At 44.2% G+C, this 14,080-nt stretch overlaps 1 protein-coding gene across 1 annotated transcript in view; it reads left to right on the top strand.

The window, feature by feature from the left end:
- The window catches only part of SLC6A3 (solute carrier family 6 member 3), a 217,203-nt gene that overhangs the window by 96,732 nt on the left and 106,391 nt on the right, over positions 1-14,080 (top strand). The window contains exons 5-7 of the mRNA XM_075314881.1: positions 7,579-7,717; positions 8,490-8,624; positions 10,653-10,756. Coding sequence (XP_075170996.1) covers positions 7,579-7,717; positions 8,490-8,624; positions 10,653-10,756 — 378 coding nt within the window. The remainder of the gene's footprint in view (positions 1-7,578; positions 7,718-8,489; positions 8,625-10,652; positions 10,757-14,080) is intronic.

Here is a 14,080-nt window from a genome sequence, read left to right as displayed (position 1 = left end):
CACAGACTGGAAATACCTGTATTTTGGGTCCACACCCTGAAGCCAATAGCAAACAGGGCTTGTCTTCCCCTGCCATCTCCAGCACAACCACTCATTCATTCATTCATTCATTCATTCATTCATTCGTTCATATTAAATCTTTCAGTATTATAAACTTTTACTAACAGCTTTAATTTAATATTTTCAATATAGCAATGGATGTTAACATTTTGATCCCTGAGGCTCACATTGCAAATACTCATTAAATCCAATTTCCTACTAACCTGACACTCTCTTTATGACTGACCCAAGTCCCAAATATTACTTTATATATATTTAACCATGATCTTAGTCTAATTATAGATAAAACACCTTTTTTTCTGTCTGAGTATGTAGTAGTCCACCCAATCTGTTGTTTAAACATTTACACATTACATGGTCTTCTTCACACATCCCCCTCTCACTTCTTTTGTAATAACCATGCCTCGACCACCATGTGCTTCATCCACCATTTTTAGATCTGACCTAAAATAGCACATGGTTTATCATAGTATTGCGGCCTAGAGTCTCCACATCCACAACAAAGTTCACTCTCATCCGGATTTTTCCAGTGACAGCTAGAACAGGCCCATACCACACCATCGCCATTTTTGGTCGCTCACAAGGTACATTTTTATTATATACATAACTCAAAATTCTGTCTTTCTTTTCCCTTTCCCCTTCTACCCAATTCTCTCTATATAGACACTATATAGACTTCTAGAAACCCTTCCCCATGCATTGTTTTTCAAAACACCTTTTTTTTTTTTTTTAGTGTGCTAATCTAGCAAAGTTCTCTGCAACAATATACATTGCTGGGGAATTTTGAGACCTTACAATAGATAACACAGTTTGTATATACTGTACACTAATATCCATGAAAGAAAGGAAAATCAAAATATTAATGAAATACTGGCAGTCTGTATCTCAAGAAATCTAATTCTCCATAATACACGTCTCTGTTGGATCTATTTTTTCTAAATGGATATAATACCTTCCAACATTATTGGGGTAAGTCTTTTATGAATTTTTAGATTAGCTAACACGGTGTAAAAATATGTATTTACTTGCCCCTATTCTATTTTAAGATATAATGCTGCCACACTTTTACAACACCAATTGTTCAAAATTTTCACTTATTTGTACAATAAGGGGTCGACACTTCAGGGACTCAAAGTAACAAATTTTGTACTTGTAAACTCTCTATTCTCACCAGGCTATCCAACATATTCCTCTGATTCTTCCTGAATCGTCTGACCACCTTGTAAAACCATTTGCTGGGCAACTTCCCCCAGCATGATGTAAATTTGAATTAGCTGGGTTAACATACACCCCTGTCTCCTGCACCTTCTTCTTCTATTTCAACCTATCCTTCTGACTGCAACATCTGCGCTACACTTTACCAAACACCTGTGCATCTTCCCACAATCCTTTATCTTTCAACTTCACTTTCTTTCCCTTCAGCGCCGCATTCCATGTGACGGCTATAGCCATCCGCTCCTAGGCAAACCTAACACCTTAGAAATCTCTGAGGCATGGCGCACAACTTTCTTTTCCTCTCTGTCTGTCACTAGTTCTATAACATTCTGCAAACCTTCTCAACTTTCTTTTTCTCCACCTAAGCATTGTTGCTGTCTTGACGGCAGTTGGATTACACTAATTCAAGACTATATGGTGCACGCTACAGTCCGGCCGGCACTGGGGCGTTCCACCCTTACTCTAGCTCCCTCAGCTAAGTAAAAACAAAAGGTGTCCCGTGAAAGGAGGAGGACGTACAAAAATGTCACATACAAGAATGTCCCGCCCTCCGGACTTGGTCAGCTGTACCAATTTATTGTCCTAATCCCTATCTTCGATCACGGGTATCCCCCCCGTATCCTCAAACTACGGATCGGGTCAGTCTATCCAGCTATATCCAACTGCTGCCGTCTTACTCCCTACAATCCATCCTCCGGATCCCTTGTGACAATTGAAATCCACACCACAGGGTAGGATTCGAGCTACTGGGCCCCCAGCGGGCATCACCACCGAGTCACTATCGGTTACCTTTAACTCCGATGGGGACACAAGGCCTGTCACCCCCTCCTCTCCAAAAACAACCTTGTCGGCAGTGAATACACAGTATGTAACACTTACCGGGGCTGTTGGTTGATCAGGCCTGTTGGAGCGGAGGGAGGTCCTGGTCCGTGACGTCCAAGGTATCGGGGTGTCCAGGTATCGGGGTGCTCCTTATGGGGGCCCCACGTTGGGCGCCAAACTGTTGGGGGAGACCTCCCGGTCTCTCAGGGTCACGGAGGTGAATTTCAAATCAGAACTGCGCAGATGTATATGAATCAGGAAAATGACCACACAGAGAAACGTGTCTCTATTTGGGAGAAGTGGATGCCTTCTGCCAGTGTATTCAAAAGCATAACATTTTATACAGCTTTTTGGACAGTCCTGTAAAACAACATTCCTTTAAGGCATTCAGGTGTGTCTGGGAAGAGAGGAAAGTCTATTCAAGAATATTGCTTAATCATGAGTCTAACCGGTTTTCCAAGACTGGAAGAAGACATTGAAGAATGTCACTTTACTAATTTATGAGACTGCAAACTCATTACTTAGCCCTAAGCATAGTTGGTTTACGTTTACAATCCTTGCAACATTTCATTCAGGTATATGTAAAAAGCAATACATAAAACATAGAAAATACAGATTAATCTTATTATAATATAATATCATACTGGACAAACGATTCATAGCCTAGACCTTCACACAACAACTTTGCTGCTCCCTGTCATCACTCCCGGGATCCCCATACAGAGCAGCGGTGGTGTCAACAACAAATCACCACAACCGTGGGTGGCGTCACGGACAATAAACAATCCCAAAAACCCAATCCCCTTTTCACTCACGGGCGAGGAGCGCCGCTCGAGTCCCCGGGATCCGGCCCATCGCTCGAGCCACCGAGCAGCAGCAGGCCGCAGCAGCAGCGGCAGCCAGACCCGAGCAGTGGGAGAGCGCGGCGTCCCCTCCTCCGCCCGCGACACTTACACCATACATGATGAGGCCCAGTCATCACTTTTGTTTTGTTTTTTGCTGCTGCCCGAATCGCCATGTTCTAAGTAGTGATATGTCACTTCTTCCGTGCGGTTTGCATGCTGTCTCTAGGGAGAGGCAGCATGCAGAGCGCACGTTCTCTGCAGGCACCATGCGCTTCAGAACGCAGCTTTTCAGCTGCGCTCTGAAGCGCAACTTTTAGGTGCAGTGCAGAGCGCACACGTGCGCACATAGCCTAAGACCCAGGTATCATCTTGATCTGTCTAGTGAGTCCCCGGTTTCACCTTGGTCCATCTTATGAGGCCAAGGATTATATTGTTCCATCTTGTGATGTCCAGGCAACGCCTTGGTTGGTCTAGTTAGGCCCAGGCATCACCTTCCTCTATTTAGTGAGGCCCAGACATCACCTTTCTCTGTCTAATGAGGCACAGGCAGCACCTTAATTTTTCTTGTATGGAGCAGTATTACCTTGCTTTGCCTAGTGAGGCCCAGGCATCACCTTGGTGTGTCAATGAGGCCCAGGCATCACTTTGGTCTGGGGTGTAAAGGTAACGTCACACTAAGCAACATCGCTAGCAACATCGCTGCTGAGGCACAACTTGCTAGCGATGTTGCTGTGTGTGACATCCAGCAAAAACCTGGCCCCTGCTGTGAGGTCGCTGGTTGTTGCTGAATGTCCTGGACCATTTTTTAGTTGTTGCTCTCCCGCTGTGAAGCACACATCGCTGTGTGTGACAGCGACAGAGCAACAACTGAATGTGCAGGGAGCAGGGAGCCGGCTTCTGCGAACGCTGGTAACCAATGTAAATATTGGGTAACCAAGAAGCCCTTTCTTTGGTTACCCGATATTTACTTTCATTACCAGGGTCCGCCGCTCTCACGCTGTCAGTGCCGGCTCCCTGCTCCCTGCACACATAGCCACAGTACACATCGGGTAATTAACCCGATGTGTACTCTGGCTAGGAGTGCAGGGAGCCAGCGCTAAGCGGTGTGTGCTGGTAACCAAGGTAAATATCGGGTTGGTTACCCGATATTTACCTTAGTTACCAAGCGCAGCATCGCTTCCACACGTCGCTGCTGGCTGGGGGCTGGTTACTGGTTGCTGGTGAGATCTGCCTGTGTGACAGCTCACCAGCAACCCGTGTAGCGATGCTCCAGCGATCCCTGCCAGGTCAGGTTGCTGGTGGGATCGCTGCAACGTCGCTTAGTGTGATGGTACCTTAAGGTACAGGCATTATGTTGATCTGTCTAGAGAGGCCTGGCATTACTTTGATCTGTCTAGTGAAGCCCAGCCATACCTTGAACTGTCTAATGAGGCCTGTCATTATCTTAATCTGTCTTGTGAGGCCAAGGCTTTACTGTTATCTGTTTTGTAAAGCCCAGGCATCACCTTGGCATGTCTACTGAGGCTCAGGCATACTCTGTCTAGCAAGGTCCAGGCATTACCTTGGTCTGTCTAGTGAGATTCGACATTACCTTGATCTGTCTTGTGAAACCCGACATTACCTTGATCTGTCTTGTGAAACCCAGGCATTATCTTTATCTGTCTAGTGGGCCAAGGCATCTCCTTAACCCATGTAGTGAGGCCATAGAAGAAAAAGCTTAAGAAGGCTTGGTCAGGAGAAACTTGGTAAAGTGTTTGGAAGAAGCAGTCACAATAAATGGAAGACGATTCAAGTTATAAACACGTACAATTCGGTTTTCTCAGAATTGATAGAGCAAGATGGAACACACTTTGGATAACTGTTAAAAAGAAGTGTAAATAAAAGTGAACTTACTAGTGGCAGTCGCTCTTCACCACTAATGACATTTGGAACATGAAGCTCACAAACAATCTAACTTGCCTGTGAAATTCCTCCCCTTATCCTTTGCACCTTGAGAAGTACCCCCAACTGGGTTTAAACTGTTGGAAAAGAGAAATATTATAACTACTAGAAGGTGGCCCGATTCTACGCATCGGGTATTCTAGAATTTACGTATTGTGTAGTTAATGTATGATTTTTGTTATATATATATATATATATATATATAGATGTTGTTGTCTGTAGTTACCAAGTGTTTGTGTAGGGCGCTGTACATGTTCTGGGTGTTGTCTGGGTGTGGCGGGGGGTGAGAGCGTTGTTGTATGTGTGTTGCGTGTGTTGCGTTGTTTGTGGAGCGCTGTGTGTCTGTAATGTTGTGTGTGTGTGTGTTGCGCGGTTTGTGTGGGTGTGGTGTGTTTTGGGGGGAGGTATGTTTTGTGCAATGTGTGTGTGTTGCGTGGTATGTGCGTATATTTATGTATGCCGCGGTGTTTGTGTGTTGGGTGTTGTGTGTGTGCAGCGCTGTCTGTGTGTGTGGGTGTCTGTGTAGGGCACTGTTTGTGGTTCCCAGTGTGTGTGTGGTGTGTTGTGTGTGTGTGTGTGTTGGGGGGAGGTGTGCACCTCCCATCGTGCTCCATCCGCCATGCTGCGCACTCCCAAACGTGCTCCATCCGCCATGCTGCGCTCTCCCAAATGTGCTCCATCCGCCATGCTGCGCACTCCCAAACGTGGTCCATCCGCCATGCTGAGCACTCCCAAACGTGGTCCATCCGCCATGCTGCGCACTCCCAAACGTGCTCCATCCGCCATGCTGCGCACTGCCAAACGTGCTCCATCCGCCATGCTGCGCACTCCCAAACGTGCTCCATCCGCCATGCTGCAAACTCCCAAACGTGCTCCATCCGCCATGCTGCGCACTCCCAAACGTGCTCCATCCGCCATGCTGCGCACTCCCAAACATGCTCCATCCCCCATGCTGCGCACTCCCCATCGTGCTCCATCCCCCATGCTGCGCACCCCCCATCGTGCTCCATCCCCCATGCTGCACCAGCATCAGCCTCTCTGCCCCCAGCATTAGCCTCTCTCCTCCCAGCATCAGCCTCTCTCCTCCCAGCATCAGCCTCTCTCCTCCCAGCATCAGCCTCTCTCCTCCCAGCATCAGCCTCTCTCCTCCCAGCATCAGCCTCTCTGTCCCCAGCATCAGCCTCTCTGTCCCCAGCATCAGCCTCTCTCCTCCCAGCCTCAGCCTCCCCCAGCATCAGCCTCTCTTCTCTCAGCCTCCCCCCTCCCAGCCTCCCTCCTCCCAGCCTCCTCCAGCATCAGCTTCCCCCTCCCAGCCTCCCCCAGCATCAGCCTCCCCCACCCAGCCTCCCCCAGCATCAGCCTTTTGCCTCCCAGCCTCCCCCAGCATCAGCCTCTCTCCTCCCAGCCTCCCCCAGCATCAGCCTCTCTCCTCCCAGCCTCCTCTAGCATCAGCCTCTCTCCTCCCAGCCTCCTCCAGCATCAGCCTCTCTCCTCCCAGCCTCCCCCAGCATCAGCCTCCCCCTCCCAGCCTCCCCCAGCATCAGCCTCTCTCCTCCCAGCCTCCCCCAGCATCAGCCTCTCTCCTCTCAGCCTCCCCCCAGCATCAGCCTACACCCTCCCAGACTCCCCCAGCATCAGCCTACCCCAGCATCAGCCTACACCCTCCCAGCCTCCCCCAGCATCAGCCTACCCCAGCATCAGCCTACCCCAGCATCAGCCTCCCCCTCCCAGCCTTCCCCAGGATCAGCCTCTCTCCTCCCAGCCTCCCCCAGCACACCGTGCTCCTCTGCCGACGCTCACATATCCGATCGCATACACTCACACACACACACTCACACATCAGAACACACTCACACACATCCGATCGCATACACTCACACACACTGACGATATCGCACATATGCGCTCACACTCACAACATCCGGAGATACCACATGCTTCTGGCCATGTGATCCTCCGGCAGGTCCTGGAAGGTCACACCACAGTATCGCCGCCGAGAAGCAAGCGATATCCCAGGATGTTGTGAGTGTGTGGATGCGATGTGATGTGTGTGTGAGAGTGAGTGTGATCTGATGTGTGTGTGTGTGTGTGTTGTTATGTGTGTGCGTGTGTATGTTCCGCCGCTGCAGGACCTTGATGCGCTGGTAACTATGCTACCATGGTTACCAGCGTATCCCGTCCCCCGCTCGCACGGGAGCCCACACCAGCATACGGCGGCAACCCCAGCAATGCGAGGGTATGTGTCGGCTGGGTTGGCGGCGTACGCTGATGTGGGCTCCCGGGGGTACAGTACTCACCTGGGAGTCGTGGCTCCGTGTCGGTTCGGGAAATGCGTGCGGGGGGGCGGGGCCAGAGCGAGCGTGCATTGCATGAGGGGGGCGGGGCGTGGCCGAGTGGCCAATGCGTGCAGGGTGCCGGGGCCAGAGGCCAATCCATGTGGGGGGCGGAGCCTGGGCGAGCGGCCGGCCAATCCGTGTGTGGGCGAAGCCTGGGCGAGTGGCCAATCCGTGCGGGGGGGCGGGGCCATGGCGAGCCTAGCGGCCAATCAGCTTTGTGTCACCGTAAGGACACAATTTTGGAGCAAGACAGACAGACAGACAGAATAAGGCAATTATATATATAGATTTGTAACATAAAAACATTTTATGATATTATTTATATTGATATCTTTTTTCATATTTGTTGTTACTTGCAGACGGGGTGTTTTGCATCTTCATGAAAGTGCAGGAATCCATGATTTAGGCCTGCCTCGCTGGAAACTTACATCTTGTCTTATTGTTGTGATTGTATTCCTGTATTTCAGCTTATGGAAAGGGGTAAAAACTTCTGGCAAGGTAAGATTTTGGGGAATTGAAGCACCTTTTAGTAAAAAAAAAAATCTGAATCATCATTATGCAATACAGTTGGATCAAGTTTGACACATTAGTAAAATTTTAATTTTATAACACTTCTATGAAAACATTAAATGGAAGCCTGTATTCTTTCTGTGAATCAGAACATATGGCTTTTTCGGTTTCTGTATTCTACTAGTCCAACTGGCAAAGGAATCTAGTTCTCTTAAGCTTTAAATTTCCTTTTTGTTAGATACTTACAGAAAAACTGTAACATCTTGACACCTGCTGCCTTCCTCCAAAAAAAATCTACCAATGGGGATGATCGAATACTTAGATTATCTGGCTTTGCGAATATTTGCCGAATAGGTCGCCGCTATTCGACTATTTGTGAATATTCGATGCGCAATGTAAGTCTATGGGAAACCCGAATAACAACTATTTGGAACTATTCGGGCTTCCCATAGACTTAAATTGCGCATCGAATAGTCGAATAGCAGCAACGTATTGGGACAATATTCGCAAAGCCGGATAATCGAAGTATTCGATCATCCCTATCTACCAATAGCTCTGAACCCATGTTTCCCTCACCTTTTATAGCTCTTTTCGGTGTTAGGAACTGCTTGCCATTTCCTTATTAGAAATTCTGGATACAACTTGCTCCTGATATGTTATTAAATTTGAGATATTCACAAATTCTGCATAATTAACTCATTTCCATTTGTAGAAAAATATTTTCCACTTTTTTTAAACTTTTTCCTGCTTTGCCTTTTAGGTGGTGTGGATTACAGCTACAATGCCCTATGTTGTTCTGACAGCATTGCTACTTCGTGGTATCACCCTACCAGGAGCTATAGATGGAATTAGGGCTTATTTAAGTGTTGATTTTCTACGTCTCTGTGAAGCTTCAGTAAGTATACATGTGGTCAGTGCAGAAATGGCCTTCATTTCATTTTTAGCTGCAATGGCATTACTTTAATACGGTACAACCTAAAATTCCCATTTTATCATTATATATTTATCAAAACCATTGTGGCAAAAGGCAGGTTAGCTCAATAACATAATGCACAGTACTGTCACACTATGATAATCTGCTACAACATTTCTACCAAACACTTTGTAATGTAGCTGAATAGCAAAAGAGGAAGACAAGCACAGCTTTAAAATGAATATGTCACCAGGTTTTTGCTACCTAATCTGAGTGCAGCATAATGTAGAGACAGATCACCCGATTCCAGTGATGTGTCATTTACTACGCTGCTTGCTGAAGGTTTGATGAAATCAATGTTTTATCAATAGGAAATTATCACTAGAGGACTAGTAAAATGGCTGCTATGCAGTTTTCCTTATTCATTAGCCTTCTTTAACCCCATCCATCTTCCATGATTGACAGTTTTCTGCCTATACACGGTGTACACAGAAAACTGTGAAACAGTGGTATGGGCAGAGAAACACAGAACTCAACATTCAGAGAATTGGTAGATCTGTAGGTGATAAAACCGTGGTTATCAAAACTGCAGCCTGCAGACAAGTAATTGACACATCACTGCACTATGGATTTCTGCTCATATATTATACTGCTCTCAGATGGAGACTGATGGGCAACTGACCTTTGGACTACTCAGACATAATTAGGATCAAATATCTCTTTTTCAAACTTTGTGGTTGTAGAGGGAGTTATCTCATAAACTTGTATGGGAGAAAGCTTGCAGTACAACTCATGGGCACTACATAATATACAGAGCTGGAGATGAGCAAACCTGAAAGGTAAAGTTTGGTGTTCATTCCAAAAACGGATTTTTCAAAAAATGAGTCTTCAAGTTTGCAGTTCGGGTTTTTTGACCACTTTTGCTGACCACTCAAGCAAGCATCACTGTGCCCGGGTATGCTTGGTGTTTAGCCCAGTGCGAGCCACTTGCATACTGGAGGTAACAACAGCTTGATCAGATGTAGAGCGCACCTAAAAAAAATGGAAAAACCCCGCCCTCCCTCCCCCGGAAGTGATCTGTTTATGGCTTGCTGCATGTGGGCGAAGAGCTGAACTGCCCAATCAGTGACTCCCAATTGGGTTCAGGTGAATTTCGGGTCCAGATCAGGACTTTATCTAAAGTACAACTAAACCCACCAAACCAAACTTCAATGGGTCCAGTCATATCTACACAGAGCTGTACCACTTAGTTAGACATTTTGAGGTTCAATTTTCTCCTTTCTACATTGATGGTTAAAGGGAGAGCTGTCTTTCATTCACATGTAAGGAGAGAGGACTTGAAGTACAACTCATGGCCGCTACATAATGTGCAGAGCTGTGCCACGTGCACTTCCAAACAACTGATTGAAGTAGGTGCCAAATGTCAGAACCCACAATCTGATGTTGTTGACCTATCAATAATAACATTTCTGTTACAGCTGAAGTTTCCTTTTACTTCAGAGATATAATAATCATTAATACAACCGTTAAACGATCTAATCTGTTGTAGGGTACAATTGCTTAAGAGCAAGTCTACTTAAATTCAGATTTGTCTTTCATTGATCTTATCAGTGTATACTATTAATTAACAGTGATATGATAATATTACATTAAATGTTTCTTCAAAGATATTTCACATAAATTAATTTATTAGGAAAAAAAAACAAAGGAAAACAAAACAATGCCATTCTGTTAATTTGCAACTAATTTAAGCCAATATTTTATTTTCCATAAGAAAGAGCACCAGAGGGGCATAATTTCCCTCTCCGTGAGCTCACGACTTGACAACTCAAAGCAATAATCTGAGAAATTGGAATTGGACTCAGTAATTGGTGAAATTACCTTGCATTCAACAGTATCTTTCATCTTTATGCTGAATGAGCTTCCTGCAATTATCTCTAATAACAGCTCTCCCTCTCTCCCTCCTCTTTCTCCCATTCTTTGTCTGGTTGGTTCTGGGGATTGTTTAAGGTTTGGATTGATGCTGCCACTCAGATCTGCTTCTCACTCGGTGTTGGGTTTGGTGTGCTAATCGCCTTTTCCAGTTACAACAAGTTTACAAACAACTGCTACAGGTAAGAAAAACACACGTCTGGCATTTGTATCAACCAAATGTTGCTTTAAGTGTCACATTTATCCTGGGAAATAAGTGTTATGAGTTCAACATAAAAACATAAATCCATATTGTATATACTTTCAGCTGTTTATATCAAGCTACAATATTCAAAATAATATATACTAATAAAATGCTATAAAAAGATTTTTCTAAAATTACAAATCTAGAGCTAGATCCTCAGACTTGTCCATAAAAATGAGACAAAACAATCACTGATCTCGGGGATACCTGATACCTGGCCTTGGTAGTTCCCTTGTCATATCTTTAAACTTGTCAAAGAGTTGGATATTGACTAAAAGGGCCACTTAATATGGTGGTTATGGTGGTCTCCTAAAAAGAGCCACTCCTTGGCTGGGTCCTTCCCGGAGGGATATCTGGCTAGTTTCTGTGTCGAGACTCCTAATAGAGGCTCCACGGACTTTTTTGATTTGCATATTGGCCATAAAAATAGCACATTATACTTTACCATGAGCACATGATATTAGGTGTATATACTGTTCACTATTTATGCCTGGTGGTTTTAGAGACATAACCATGTGCGTTTCAATGGTGTTGGAAACATTAAACTAGTGAAAATGTTGATATCATCTCAAGGATGGAAATGGAAACCTTTAAAGAGTAACTTTTATTTAATAAGTCAATAGTACACATGAAATAAGTAGCTTTGTAATATTTCTTATCAAACAAATGTGCTTCATTCTCTGCCAGAAGTGATCATTATCAAAATTCCCAATTGTGCAGAAAAATCGGTATTCAGTGATGACTTTCCCATTATTGAGATAGGAGATGGCAGCTGTTACCGATGAGATTCTATGATGGTCGGAGAAGGGAGGAGTTAGAGGTAGTGGGAGGAGCCAAATGAAGAGGGAGGTGCTAGAGGCAGAGAGGGGAGCCATATGAAGAGGGAGGAGCTAGATGCAGCAGGAGGGCCTAGAGGCAGAGGGAGAAGCTAGAAGCAGAGGGAGGAGCAAGAGGCAGAGGGAGAAGCTAGAAGCAGAGGGAGGAGCAAGAGGCAGAGCACTGCTCCCTCTTTCCTCTTCTATCTACGTAGCATCTCATCAGTAACAGCTGCCATCTCCTACCTCATTAATGGGAAAGTCTTCACTGAATATAAATTTTACCTCAGAATCGAGAATTTTGATAATGACTGATCAATCCTGGCAGAGAAAGAAGCAGATTTGTCTGATAAGATATATTACACAGTTGTTTATTTTCTTGTGTACTGTTGATTGATGAAATTAAAATTAAAACAACACTTCTGCTTTTAAAAAAGGCTTTCCTGATCTCACAGAACAGGACCAGTCTTGCTCTGCAAGAGAAATTTTACAAAGGTTTGGAAAGTAATCTGCCTAATTTACTGTGTATTAATCTATTATTTATACAATAATTTATTTATTTGCTAATATAGGGATGACATGTTCTATAGCTCTTTATACTCACTACCTTCTACCATATCATTGATAGCATATGAAGCCTAAAGTAGATATAAAAAGTCTACCCACTTCTGCTAAAATGCCTTTTTTAGTAGTTGTCAGGAAAGACGGGTGTCATGCCGCGCTTATCACTAGATCCAAGAGGTAGATAACGTTAATCCATGTCTTTTATTCACAAAGAAGATACCCGTCTTTCATGACAACTATTAATTCCAATCCCTCGGGGCTGCAGCTGTTTCACCTTGTGACTACGTTATTATAGGACTTGTGACTGTTACAACCCCTATAGGTGAGTGTTCCTATATCCTTTCCTATTGATGTTACCAGTTAAGACCCTATTGCGCTATTTGTCTCTACATTCTCCATTTTGGTGCTAAATTGTCTTTTTTGTCATGTAAAAAAAAATCAGTTCAAAAAGAATAATTTTAGAGGTTATTCCACCTACAATACCAATCATAATCCGTACAAGTTCATTTAAAAATAAATTGAAATAATTTTGGAGGGTAAAATAAAATTAACAAAACAAAAATATCGTTGCTGCATTAGTGAGAACACCTCATTAATTGCGGATTTGGTTGTGTTAAGAATGAAAAAAACAACATTTACACTCATGTAAAATAGTATTCCGTACAGAACTGTCATCATTTAAAGAGATCCTAATTAAATCCATATGAAATGTAGATGCTCCAATAGGATTTTCCTGACATTTTCTTAGTTTCAAAATCCATAGTCCATAAACAGCTTACAACACAGCAAAGGGCTCTCATTGTTGAAATGTATTAGTAAGCAAAGTGATACAAAAAAATTCCAAGGCATTATTTATGCTGTGGGGTACTGTGAAGATGGTTGCCAAGAATTGGCCTAATTTGGCACAACAGTGATGTTACTAGGACTAGACTTCCCTAAAAAATTGATTAAAAAAAAGAAAAATTGTTTAAGAGGCTGCCAAGATACTTACAACAACATGAAAGGAGCTGCAAGAATTTCTGGCAAACCCTCTTTTTTTTACTGCATGTCACAGCAATCTCCTGTAATCTTTATATGTCTGGCCTGTGGGGTCATCTGACAAGAGAAAGGCCTTTTCCTAAAAAGTAATACATCTAAGCCTGTGCATATTTTGCAAAACTTATATTAAATAAGAAAAAAATAGATTGATGCACCAATGCTGGCACTTTACCTGGCTCATCTTGATTGTCCTGGTGTGGTGGCAATCAGTAATATAAGGGGTTAATGACAGGTGTGATTTGTAAAAATAAATCACAGCTGCCATCAAGCCCGAGGTTAGTAATAGGGAGGGTCTATGAGACCCCCCATTATTAATCCTGTAAGTAAAAAGAAATAAATATAAAACACAGAGAAAAATCATCCTTTATTGAAAAAGAAAACAACAAAGAACACCCTCTTTCTCCAATTTATTTACCCCCAAAACACCCTGAAGGTCCAACGCAATCCACAGACATGACATCCCAAGATGATCCTGACTCTGCTACAGTTTGCAGTGCGTGATTACATTACAAAACATGAACGTTCATTACAGCATCAATGACACACTGGTGGAGCCGCAGCTGTGAGCAATGACGTCACTGAGTTCACTTGATGTAATAGCTGGCAGTTCCCCAACTGTGGCCTCAGGTGAACTGACCTGAGGTGAACTCGGTGACCTCACCTCAAGTGAAGTCATTGAACTCAATGCCAGATTACTAGATTAGACAATATGTGCACATTGATTATTTGGGGGCAGACATTTCTGCGCTAAATCTGCATCTCCTGGCAAAAAGAACACCAAAACCACATCAAAACACATGTGATTTTTATGCACTTTTTGCCAGGAGGTACAGATTTGGTGCAGA

This window comes from Anomaloglossus baeobatrachus, chromosome 6, assembly GCF_048569485.1.
Source record: "Anomaloglossus baeobatrachus isolate aAnoBae1 chromosome 6, aAnoBae1.hap1, whole genome shotgun sequence".
Classification (NCBI taxonomy): domain Eukaryota; kingdom Metazoa; phylum Chordata; class Amphibia; order Anura; family Aromobatidae; genus Anomaloglossus; species Anomaloglossus baeobatrachus.
The sequence above is the reverse complement of the archived record's forward strand: the minus strand, read 5'-3'. Positions and strand labels throughout refer to the sequence as shown.